Genomic DNA, 13,130 nt, shown 5'->3' with positions numbered 1-13,130 from the left:
ACGAATTTAGTAATTAAACCAAAATTTTCCCGACTCGGGTGTTCCCTCGGACGTGTTCAACGTTTGGGCTGGCCCGGCCCGGCCCATGGTCCGCAAAGAAATCTCGAGAACTTTTCGTGCTCCCAAATTAACCCCAACAAGCGTGGGGAGAACCCGAAAAAAGTTCGGCCGCCTGCCGTCCATTTACCTCTCTTTTCTCGAAAACGTCTTCCCTTCTTCAGTGCCCTTTCTTCCTCACTCGTCCCACGAGGCAGAAGGGTTTTCTCCTCCAAAGAACCGGGCCGCTTTCTTCTTGAACTCTGATAATGGCGGGAGAAGTCCTTGAAATCGACCTGTGATCAAGAGTTGCTCTGCTTCGACGATGCGGCCCGCTGCCGTTAGGCTCGCCTTCTGGTGCGCCCGGAGGTCGCTGAGATCCCGTCTCCCCCTCCTTGACGAGTCGTCAGTCCCTCCCGTGAGAGCTCTTGCCTCTCTCCCATTTCCTTGTATCGTTTCTCTCTGACTCGAGAGCTTCTTACCGGTGTTTTCTGTTCCCTTGTAGTTGGAGGGTTCTTCTCGCCGGCTTGCAGCGGGGATTTCTTCCAAAAAAACAGGCAAGATTCATCTATTATAGTAAATTGCGAAAAAAGCTGGATTTTTTTTTTTTATTTATAGCTTCCTTCCTTTGTTCATCCATCATTATAAATTGGTGATCTGGATGCTTCGATTGAAAGCGGATATTTATGAATCTGCAGCGAATTGGAGGTTTGAGATTTTGAATGGAACGTTTCAGGGGCACTATATTCCAATCAGATTATTTCATGGTAACCTCCGGTGTTTGCTTTAACTGTTTAGAAGTAAAGGATAATACCAAAAGGAATAACCTTTTCTTTCCATGGAGGTAATAGGTGGATATATTGTTCTTATTCTATTCTTACTTCTATGTATATTTTTGTGTTGTGGCTTCTAGGAACAAGATCGATGTATGCAAGAGACTACTATGAGGTACTAGGAGTGAGCAAGAACGCAACTGCTTCGGAGATCAAGAAAGCATATTATGCGGTAGGTTTTGAATTCTAACTACTATCTATGGCTGCTCGCCTTCATTGCTGCTAATGGGAACTATCCTCTTTCACAAAGAGTTATTTAGTGAAGGAGGACCTAAATTATATAATAATATTTATGACCAACAAGACAAGGATTGATTCTGTTATGATCAAACTGCACGATAAGATATGATTGCTTTGGTAGCTATTCCTTCCAGCTAAAATTTTGAAATCCAACATGTACCAACTATCTGCCAGGCTTGTAATATAACCCTTTCTGGGTAATTGATGAGTCAGGCTGACAGTCATTCTTGCATCTTGCTTGAGCCAAAAAGCTTAATTATTTGTGCTGATCAATTGTTAGAGCTTTTCTTATTGTTAATTTACAGGTTAATATTAAATATTTGCTCTTCGTGCTGCTATTTCATTAGTCAATGTCTGGGTCATTCGAACAAATCTTTAAATACTGATTTGCCTAAGATGTCTCAATGTGGTCAAGGGAAAGCTAAAATGTTTTGCCATATATCATTTGGTTAAATTGATGCCATTGTGGATTTGCTGCTTTGCAAGAATCTACATTTACAAATAGTGTTATTCTCATGACAATAAGGTTTTCTCATAGTTATAGATTTGATAAGTTTCCTGTTAAAAATGATTTTAGTGATTGTTTTGATCTATTTTATTAGTCTCTTTGGTTGCTGATGGATGGCACTTTCTTTTCTATTTTTTTGTTATATAATATAATTAGAGAAATGAGGACAACTTTTTTTTTGGGGGGGGTTTCTTTTCCTTTTTTTTTTTTGCTCAAATTGTGGATTTTTTTCCCTTTACATCCTGCTTATCTTCAATTTTGCTTGTTTTCTATAGCTTGCAAAGAAGCTACACCCTGATACGAACAAAGATGATGCTGATGCTGAGAGAAAGTTCCAAGAAGTTCAGCGTGCTTATGAGGTAATTTGATTTAGAATGAGGTCTTGGTTTTCCTAGGAGTAAGACTAAAAGGGATTTGACTTTATTATGCTTTGTAGGTCTTAAAGGATGAGGAAAAGCGCTCGCTTTATGACCAGGTGCTGTAGTTGTATTGTTTTGTTTCCATTAATGATTTGGTAAACTTATTTTAGTTTGCCTTAATACTTGTTGCATGAAATTCTGATATTGTAAAAAAGAGTTATGTATCGTTGGGTGATTTTGCTTGGTTCAAACATAACCAAAACCCTGAGGAGTTAAGGCGGAAAGTAGTCTAGACAGATGAGGTTCATAGTGTCAACAAACATATGATGTAGAAACATATGATGTAGATATAAGAGGTATAATGTTGCTGAACATTTTCCTTTAGATTATTTGTTAGGTTAAACATGATTACAGTGTACTATGTGCACATGCTTGGTTAGTATAATAACAAGACAATGCAGGTTTGGCTTTATGATGGATGCTAATCACAAAGCCTGTTGTTTAGTAAACTTGGTGCAGCAAATTGAATCTAATGTGGATCTTGATAGGAAGAGTAGGGATAAATCAAGACTTACTTGATGACACGGAGCAAGACTTAGGCAATCAAGGGGCTGTTTTGCAATAAAACCATCTAGCAGATATTCCTCTGTGAATAACAGCAATAGAGTGATCAGTAATATTTTATGGATATGGGTTAGTGATACTGTGTGAGATATATCGGGGATGATTTTCAGAACTTCTCTTTACACAAACAAAACTACATACTTGTTACAATAGCTTCTTTCTCAAACCTTCTTTCTTTTAGAGTTCTTTGACAGTTCAATAAGAAATATCTTTTTCAAAATCATCTTACTCTTGAAACATTTGTGCATATATGCATGCATGCGTGCATGTGTTTTTATGTTGGTTCTATCTATGCTTCTAGCAGCATGACCTATGAAGCTGCTTAAAATGGTACAAGAAAATCTATCCCTGCAAATGCCCTTCACTTCAAGAGTGTGGCCTTTACCTTGCCTTTATATGCTCCTTTTGATTTCTTGAACTTGCTTTTTTTGACAGAGAAAGTAATTATTTTATTTTGTGTTTCATAATACGGTGTCATACTTAGTTGTCCATGTTCTTATTTTCTTTTTGGATTGTCTATCATTAAGGCCTTTTGAGAGCACAGTTAACCACCAATACAAGCACTTAACAGTCTCTTATTTATGGCTTCTAAGCTTATTTGTATACTCCCTAGTAATTTTTCTCAGTACAACAAGTAGTCATGTTCATATTAGTGCTTGGTTTGAGAAACATTTTGGTTAGTGTCTTTCTCTTCTTATGTATGTAATTAAATATCAAAGGTATGCAGTAGGCTATGTCAACCAATCTTTACCAGTGATGCCAGCTTATGCATATGTCTATCCTGTATGAATCCCTGATTAAAATTCACTGTATTGAGCAAGTGTAACATACTGTATGTGTTTATGAGCATCCCAACAGGTTGGCCCTGATGCATTTGAACAAGCTGCTTCAGGAGGTGGACCTGATGGACCATTTGGAGGTTCTGGATTCGGCAATCCATTTGAAGATTTCTTTAGTGGTGCTGGGGGAATGAATGATGTATGTATACTCTGCAGAATAATATGTTAACATTTTTTTACTATAAATAATAATTTTTTTTAGATTCATCTGGCAAATCACTTGTTACATCGGGCACACATTTTTCTCATTGGTTATTGACATGCTGTAGCCTTCAAGATAAATAAAGAATGTTTGTTGTCTGCAGTTTTGTTCTTAAACCTCCTCTTTTTTGTTCACTGTTGTTTGCTGCTTTTATCTTTTGAGGTTGTACAGTTGATTAACACCTTGGCAACTGGCAACTTCATTATTTTTTCTGACTTATTATGTTGCAGATTGGTTGATCCTATATGTTAGCTAGTTACATGATCATCTGCAACCTCATGGTTATGTTAGCTTGCTATAAAATAATTTATCTATAGGTTTAAAATTTTGTTTTGTGCAGTTCTGGCCAAAGAAGATGCCTATTGATGGATGATGTTATGATATAATTATGACGCAGGTGTATTTTTTTAATTTTCCCAATGTTAGTTGGATGTGTCAAGAAGAATTTAAATAATTTGATCATAGTGCTTCGGTTCGTTGACGAATCAATTTTTTCTGCTCTTCAAGCATGGGTTATGTTCTCAGAATCACGTCCCAATCTCTTCATGATTCACCCTGTTCATGAATGTTATATTTCTTTGGTTAGTGTGGAAGCATGAGTGATGGATGAGCAATCTACTACCCATACAGTGGAGAGGGGAAGAGAATGTTATGTAGTACGGGATATCATGAACTTATTAATTCCCAAAAAACTCACTTCTGGATTTGCCTTCAGAGTATAACATGTATCTATTATTGGCTTACTGATATCTATAGTGCGTATATATTTAGTATCTTTTGGGACTGGGTTGCGAAAGACCATCATGGTCTTTCTTGCTTGTACAATCACCGATCATGCTTTGAGATGTGTGATCATATGCAATCAGCCACGAACAGGTGTGATCACACATCTCAAAGCAGTTCCAAGGAATGATTGGACGGTTGCACATGCATAAAAGACTGGGATGGTTTTTCGCATGAATGGCCTTACCCCATTCCATATCTCTGGTGTTATTAAACTACCTTCATAAAATTTGAGATGCATGCAAAGTTTATACTTGTGGCACTTTTTGTTTTATGCAAATGGGTAGAGGTTGGTAAGTATAAGCTGGCTATCTCGGCAGACATGATTCTTCATAAAAAGTCTGGGCCTGCTCTGATAGGTAATGGTTGTTTGGATCAGGTACATTATCTATGATTTTGTATCCAATCCAACTCGGTAGCTTGGCTTTTTATTTGCATGAGGGTTTAATCCACAAGTCAGTCCTAGCTTTTTCCAGTTGTCCTTGGGAAATAACATTTGGAGATTTTGTTCAGAGTTTTTTCTGGTCTGTCAGTTTTTTTGGTGGTGTGCAATGTTGGTGTTTAAAAATCCTAGAAGGTACTTGTGAGTGGCTTAAACTCTACATGATGATGGGAACTCAGATTCAATCCACAATGAATACTATGCACATTGGGTAGGGTTCGAGTCTTAATACACTGGAACCTGACATGAAGACTTCATGGATCTTATGATGTTTTTATTACCTGGAAGGCTCGAACCATACCTGACCTGATCCTTCCTTGAGCCAGGTGTGTTAGCAACATTTTGATCCAACACTCCAATGTCTGGTTCTGAGTCTATTAAAACACTGAACAGATGAACCCAACTCCAAAACGGCCCTAGTAATGATGGGGTGATGCAGCTGGACACAGAAGCAGACAAGAAGAATTGGATTAAATTGCAGAGATAATTTTTAGACCTGAGTTTTTTTTTATTCCTTCAAAAAACAAAATTAGTAAATACAAAGAGTAATTGGAAGGTAAAAGGTGGAGATCAAAGAGTATGAGAGAGAATAAAGAATGTAGGTTATAGATAAATAGGTAGAGAAGAGAAGATAGAATAGCTATGGTGCTCAAAGAAGAGGAAAATACTTTCAAATTATTCAATATTTATCATCAGAAACTGATTTTATAGCTTATATCCTCTTATAGCTATAAGGGCACTTATAGACCTTTCCACTACATCTAACTGTCAAAAGAATGGACAAACTCTTTCCTAAAGTAGGACAATCCTAATGATTTTAAAACTTTCCTAATTCAACATAACCATAGAGTAGGACTTTTAGATGATATGCCTCATGAAAATAGAACTAAAAATTTCACTATAAAAGTAGCCATTAAATTAAATCCAAAAAATCCTAGAAAATCCTAACCATTTCCTGGGAGAATTATCTATAAGATTTTGAGATTCACTAAAACAGCACATTAGTTGAAAATAAAATCCAAAAAGACTAAAATTGCTATATCTAATATCTTGATGCTATATGTTCTGCAAATGTTTAAGAAACATGTGGATTTGTGCATGTGAAATATGTAGGTTGTGTGTATCTGGTTGGTGCAGGGATTCCTTTTCTTTATTTTTTATCCTTTTTTTTTAACCTTGTGTGTGCGGATGTGGTCTGGGGGAGGGGGTTTTGTCTGTAGTTATATTGTATATTTGGTAGAATATCTTTGGGAGTTGCATGATATAGTGGAAACTTTTCGTATTGGTGGGAATGCCTAGTAAAAGGTCACTACTTAAACAGTCCTCATGCTCCTAAAATTGGCTTCCCTATTAAGTAGAACTATTTTTAATGACTTTATATAGGAGTAAAGAAAACATAAATCAAATGATTTAGTTATATGCCTGGTAAAAGAATTTGATTACATTTCTACCAAACAGTACAATGCTTTTGATGGTTGGCAGTCTAGCCAAACCTCCATGTGTATTTACATGTGTTAAGTAGTACATGTAACTCTTGTAAATAAATTAGCTTGCTAAGATATTTGAATTACTGTATCGAGCACTCCTTGTTTCCTTGGATATTGATAATGATAGCAATAATTATTGAGGCTGCTATTCGGACCAATGTTGATTTTAATAGCCTGATACTAACTTTATGATATTCATGATCTAACACTACTAATGTTGGTGGTCATTCTTCTGCATATTCCTCTGTACATTACTACTGATGCTATGGTTGAACTACTTGAAATGACATAATTATAGAATATCTTCAGGAGTTGTCACCATGCAGTGGAATTTTTTTTTTTTTTTTTTTTGTGTTGGTAGGAGTTTATTAGCTGAAAAAACTTTATCCTTTGGGTTCTAAAGTCACTACCTAAACTCTGATCATGTTTAAACGAGCTTCTGTATCCTATTAATTTAACTATTCTTAAATTACTCTCTATAGTAGTAAATAAAAAGATAGAGGAAAAGACTCTAATGATATGCATGATAGAAAATTTTTATTATGTGTATGCTGGAATACACAATGCTTTTGACTATCAGAAATATAACCAAACCTCCATGTATTTACTTAACTAGCACATATAATTCCATTATGTTGGCTTTGACAAAGATATGTTTAAAACTTAACCTAGCACTACTAATCATTTCTTTAGATAATCAGGAATAAACAATAACAGTAATAGTTATTTAGACTGTTATTGTAGCCAATTCTAATGCTAGTATATGATAGTATTAAAACTGCAGTGCCATTAATGCTGGTAGCATTCCTCTTCATATTACTGACTGTAGTAACTCTTCTGCTGACACTAAGGTTGACTTATGTTGGTACTTCCTACAAGTTCCAATATTATTAATGGTGCTGATAGAAAACTTTAGATACTTCCTGTTTGATGGATAAACATTAAGAATTGGGAAGAGAAAGTGAAAGCCTCTGAGCATGGTAGGAAGCCAGTATTTTATTTGAACAAAACACTTGTTAAATGAATTCAATTTAATGCTCTTTTCTGTGCACTTAAGTAGTGTTTGTTTGACTTGAAATAGACTTCTGAGATGCTTATTCATGCCTACAGAAAAAAGGCATCCATGTAGTTGTACTCTTTTAAACTTAATGTTAATTCGGCTCTATAAGTTTGACCATGCATATGTATAATATTAAGGACTAATCGACTGTTGAGACTGAAATGTGAGCCTGGAGCCTGACTCAATATTGCTGTGAAGTACAGCTCAATCCTATAGTCATTCTGCAACTGTGGCAGGTTCATGAAGTTTGTTTGGCACATGGTTTTTATTCTAGCATAAGTGGCCAACAGATTATTGATTTTTGGCCCAACATTTTAAATTTTCCTGGTAGAACATCTGTGACATAATTGCCTTCGTTTGTTTATTTGCAATAGCTTAATGATCTGATTCTGATACTTATTTGTGAATCAGTTCTTCAAGAACATCTTCAGAGATAGAGACTTTGGAGGACAAGATGTCAAGGTTTGTTCTTTTTTGTCCCTATACTGTTGTATTGCCATGTCTAATATGCTAGTGTGGCTTGCTGCTTGTCCCAATTGTCTCACCATCATCTTCCAATTATTTCCCTCTGTAGGTTTCTCTTGAAATTTCATTCATGGAAGCAGTCCAAGGGTGCACCAAAACGGTGACATTCCAAACTGCTGTACCTTGTGAAGCTTGTGGTATGACACATGCTGCTCTGGAGAAAGTCGACAAAAAGTTTGATGTCTACTGAATTATCTGTGATAATATCAATAACATTACTCGATTATCTTTTTGCAGATGGGACTGGTGTTCCTCCAGGAACAAGACCTGAAACATGTAAGCCTTGCAGAGGCTCAGGAATGGTGAGTCCAATAGGAATGTTTTCTGCTTCTCATTTATGGTATATTTCTTATTCTAGTGATAATCTTATGCAGTTAAAATTGATGTCATGTCATGTGTTCGCAGATATTCATGCAAAATGGCCCCTTCAGGTTGCAGACAACCTGTTCACAGTGTGGGGGTTCTGGGAAAACTGTGAAGGTATGATCTTTTATCATGCATATTCTGCACTATCAAGAATAAAGCTGTGACGGTTACCATGCAAACTTTTTGTTTATTTTGGCACACATATAGTAAAATATTGTATGTATCTATCTTCTGACCAACATTAGAGAATCACTGTTTAACGAATGATGAATATCTATGATATTGTAATGCTCATTATTTTGATACCTTCAAGAAAGGTTCCTGAAGGCCAAAAGTCAGGAGTGGAGAAAATTTTGATATGGTTTGTGGAAAAACTAAAATAGGATATGAACATAGGGAGAGGTCAATAAGTGATAGAGTAGAGGAATTAGATATTGGCATGAGATTGAGTAAAAGATGTTCCTTCACAAAAATGAACGACAAGAGGAAAGCTAACAATCTAATGACAATTAATTCAAGAGGAGGAACCTATAAGTAAAAATATATTACCCAACAATTATTATTAGATATTCTAGCATAAGTAGGGCTAGCTGTAGACAGGTTAGAAATTCATTGGCAATGATGATTAAGGAAATTAATGTCATCTATCTTTAATTTTTCAACTCAGAGATCAATGAGCTTCATTTGCATTAAGTTTTGTCTTCTTATATTCATGTCTAATTTTCTCTTTACTGATTGAATCCCTAACTTCTACATTTTGCAAGTAGAGCCTCTGCAAGTCATGCAAGGGACAGAGAGTTGTGAGAGGAACAAAATCAGTCAAGCTGGATGTGATGCCTGGTATGTTTGGATGTTGTAAATATAAAGGACATTTAGCTTGAAAATATCATCTTATGCTGTAAAATTTTTCTACTTGATTATAGGTGATCTACCTCATGAATGGTAATGGTTGTTTGAGTGTTTTTATAATAAAATTGGTTCAACATTTCCAAATGACATTTCTAGCAAGACTGTTTTGATGGCTCTATGTAAGATCAAATTGTCTTCTGCAAGGAGTTTCACCTTAGCTTTTATCAAATTTAAAAATATGTTAACTGAGGTGGTATCTACTTTCTAAAATTTAAGATTTTGCATATGCTATTTTTAGCTGATCTGAATTCTCAACTTCTTCAAAATTGTTATCAGAGAGAAGAAAATTATATTGATATTTTTATATGACCCTATTTGATCATCTATATGAATAAAGAAACATCTAGGCTTTAGTTTGTTAACTTATGGACATGTCAGACTTTGGCTTCCAATTTGTCTCTATGAATGACCGACTGTTCCTAGGAAATCTTTGCACCAATGAACTAGCTGCAAAGGAGTTAAGATGAAGTTTGTTGCATCTGAACAGTTGAAGTGCTTGTTTATCTCAAACTATTAGAAGCTCTTTTTCACAGGATAGACCAATTTTTGTAAGATTGTTTTACTTCTTGATTTTTTAAAGAAGATTCTGTTGGGGGTGAGAGTTTGGGTTTTTCTAGAATGTTTTTCTGGTTGTTCTTACTGAGATTGCAGGTACTTGTATATTTGCAGAAGTGGTGTAAAAAATTTAATGTTTCTAATAATGAACATGGCCTGTTATAACGAAATATTGTCATTGACCTGGTATCATCTTGTGTTTGTAGACTAAAATGACTGTTAATTTATCCTCTTGATAATCTTTATAAGTTAATGTTTTATCCCTTCAAAATGTACTGCTTCCTTTTTTGCTCGTGCTATACTTTATTATTATTATGTCTAATAACAGCTTATGGGTACTCTGCAATTTATGTCATATTACATACAGGAGTGGATGACAGTGAAACTATAAGAATTCATAAAAGTGGTGGAGCAGATCCTGAGGGCAGTCAGCCTGGTGATCTTTATGTTACTATCAAGGTAAGTGCGTTCAAATCACTGTATTGTATGTATGGATGATAAACAAAACAGTAATGTGCTAATATCTGCAATTCATTTTCTAAGGTTCGAGAGGACCCTGTTTTCCGAAGAGAAAAAGCTGATATCCACGTAGATGCTGTGCTAAATGTCGCTCAGGTAATTAATGCTATTTCCTTTGTGTCGGCCAACTAATCTAGAGCATGCTTTGGATGTTTCAACCCAAAACCCTTGAATTAAGATATGGAAAGAAATGGAGCATTGTCTTTTCTGATATGAGTTACTTGATATTCTTCTTGGAGAAATATGAGCCCACTAAATTTTTGGACTTAGAATAAATTGGTTTAATATAAAATTAGGATAAAAATGTTAATAATCATTTTCATATAATATTCATATTCGTTCTACTGTTGCTGCTGCCAGCAAGTCTGAATCATGCTAATGTAGGCTTATTCATTGAATAAGTCGTTTATGCCTAGCTTGTATTCAGTCGATTATGTGCTAGAGCACATGTAATGCATGCGCCAGAAAGGTGATTCTTTTTTTTTTTTTTTTTTTGCTATTGTTAGTGAGATGTACCCATGGGAAATGGAAGTAAACAAAGATATCGATTTGTTTGTTTGTTTTTTTATTTGTTTAATTTTTTTCTTCGCTGGGCAGTGCTGAAGCTGTGTTGCATGGTTTCGAACTGTCTAAAGAAGAAATTTTGAAATGTGAGAGATAGGAATAGATTCTAGAGGTTTTTTTTTGCCTCTTCTTTTTTTAAAGAGCGCTGCAATGTGGAGTATTTTGAAAGTGTTAGAATTGTTCCATTTGTTTTGATGTTTTACTTTTTGTTTCTTTAATTTAGTGGTGGGTTAGAGGCATGCAACGAAAAGATACACTTAGGTGAGATGTGATTGGTCTTTTCATTTCCCTTTTTCCTTTTTTTCTTGGGAATGCTGAAGCCATGAGGCTTAAGGCCATGGAGGCTGGCCATGTGAAGCTGTTGTCCAGGCTTTCCCATTACATGTATGTGATGTGATGCAGTGGCACACAGAAGGCAGTGGAGTTTTTTTTTCTTTTCTTTTTTATGCTTTTCTTTTCGTGTGTGCTGGGGAGTGCAGCATGTTGGCACCATGCTTCTACAATATGGTGGGGCCCAGGTAGGAGTGGGTGGGGGGTTGCGGGGATTTGGATAGTATATGCATTATTTTGGGAAAAAAATGATGGTGCATGATTTCAGGTTCTAAGATTTTGTTATGTATTAGTAGATATCTTTATTTTCTGATGTTTTTATTGCATTTTTTTGCTTAACAGAGATCTAAATTTTTGACTAAAAACATTCACATAGTGAAGAAATACTTCAGGTGTTAGAATGAGATCTAAAAAATCTGAAACAATGGAGTATCTTCAAGCCATGTGTAGTCTATTGATTGAACGTCTTATGTGTTACTTTGAAGGGGGTGATATCTGGCAGTTTGTGTTCTGGATAATATTAGTCAAGTTGGTGATGAAAATAACACAATTAGTATATAGCCAAGCTTGAGTGGGTCTGGCTAACTCTAGCTCAATCAGTTACAGAGACTCCACCAAGAATTCAAACAGCAGACCCATGGTGTCTTACCAATTTGACATTCGGATCTTGCCTGATGTTCTATAATATCAATCCAACATTACGTGAAGTTATTGCTGGTTTCTTTTGAATCTAGATTAATAGCCTATGAAATTTGCAGGCGATATTAGGAGGAACCATTCATGTTCCAACTCTCACAGGGGATGTTGTTCTCAAGGTATGTCTGAATCATCTCTCATATAAATTTGTGAGTTTTATTATATACATCGGGTTAGTTTTTGTTAAAAATCCATGATACATGCCGAAAATGTGTTATTATTTGCAGGTTCGGTCTGGTACACAACCTGGCCAGAAGGTTGTTTTGAGGGGGAAAGGTAATCGTGTCACCAATGAATTAAAAATCTCATTTTGCCTTGGAATGATATTTTGAAGTATTTTATATGGATATGTTGCTGTTAGCTGTCATTTACATTTTATGCCATGCTGTTGATTTATATGAGGAACACATCTTATTCTGCAGAATTTAAAATGTTTGCCAATCGATCACCATTTTTGAATTCAAGAGAGGTTGAGTGATGCATCCCCTATCTTCAGCCATTTGACTGAAACCTTGTAAATATCATTGGTCTTATGCAGGAATAAAGACAAGGAACTCTTCCTATCATGGGGATCAATATGTTCATTTTAACGTCAGCATCCCTGTGTAAGTTCCTATCTTTCAGGCATGGTTAAATAGTATCTTTGCAGCTCTTTGCTTGGCGGACTTTGTGTTTGTGTGTGTGTGTTTTTTCTAAATTATTTTTTACTCTTTTTTTTTTTTTTTGCCCTGAGTAGGAATTTGACCCAGAGGCAGCGCATGCTAATTGAGGAGTTCGCGAAAGAGGAGCAAGGAGAATATGACAAGGGTACTGCAGCTGCAGGAGCGTCAGGATAATTTTGCCACTGTAAGTTTGAAGTAGACCACTTCAATTAGAAATTTTTATCGGAGAAAGTAGGCCTTTTCTAGTATAAGTTTTGTATGGGATGTATTCATTTAACCCCTAATAACATTATATGATATTTAAAGCTGTTTATCTCGTCCAAAGAAAGAAAAAACAAGTTTATATAGCTAATGAGAAGGAGCATTTCTGAATGGATCCGAGATTTGTGCATGTAAATCTCTGTTGTGGATCTGGGTTTGTGTGTCATGTTAGAACCCTGACATTTATTTTTGTAGTTTTGTGTTTGGTTGTTTGGCTCTGTTGGTATGCGTTTGTGCCTGTTTCCTTTAGGAATGGTATATGATGGAAGATCTAGGTTCTAGGGCTGAGAGCTGAGCTCCTGCTTGTTCTTTTGCTGTTGACATCCACCC

General features: G+C 35.8%; 1 protein-coding gene across 1 annotated transcript; it reads left to right on the top strand.

The window, feature by feature from the left end:
- Positions 1 to 207: 207 nt before the first annotated feature.
- LOC105034025 (chaperone protein dnaJ GFA2, mitochondrial) lies at positions 208 to 12,911 on the top strand. Its single transcript, XM_010909047.2, has 18 exons — positions 208 to 454; positions 542 to 593; positions 735 to 803; positions 950 to 1,041; positions 1,893 to 1,976; positions 2,054 to 2,092; positions 3,459 to 3,578; positions 7,825 to 7,875; positions 7,988 to 8,075; positions 8,176 to 8,240; positions 8,344 to 8,418; positions 9,072 to 9,144; positions 10,136 to 10,227; positions 10,312 to 10,383; positions 11,940 to 11,996; positions 12,105 to 12,153; positions 12,416 to 12,482; positions 12,614 to 12,911. Exons 1-18 carry the CDS (start codon positions 362 to 364, stop codon positions 12,711 to 12,713), a joined length of 1,338 nt encoding a protein of 445 aa, XP_010907349.1. The 5' UTR covers positions 208 to 361; the 3' UTR covers positions 12,714 to 12,911.
- The last annotated feature ends 219 nt before the right edge of the window (positions 12,912 to 13,130 follow it).

The sequence above is a fragment of the Elaeis guineensis genome, chromosome 12 (assembly GCF_000442705.2).
Source record: "Elaeis guineensis isolate ETL-2024a chromosome 12, EG11, whole genome shotgun sequence".
NCBI lineage: Eukaryota > Viridiplantae > Streptophyta > Magnoliopsida > Arecales > Arecaceae > Elaeis > Elaeis guineensis.
Note: the sequence above shows the minus strand (reverse complement) of the source record. Positions and strands in the feature narration are given on the sequence as shown.

What these genes read in the sequence shown, in the direction of transcription:
- LOC105034025 (XM_010909047.2), top strand. Translation starts at nt 362, where the DNA reads ATGCGGCCCGCTGCCGTTAGGCTCGCCTTCTGGTGCGCCCGGAGGTCG. An exon ending in TCAAGAAAGCATATTATGCG is followed by an intron (nt 1,042 to 1,892) that starts GTAGGTTTTGAA and finishes TGTTTTCTATAG; the next exon opens with CTTGCAAAGAAGCTACACCC. An exon ending in TGTACCTTGTGAAGCTTGTG is followed by an intron (nt 8,076 to 8,175) that starts GTATGACACATG and finishes ATCTTTTTGCAG; the next exon opens with ATGGGACTGGTGTTCCTCCA.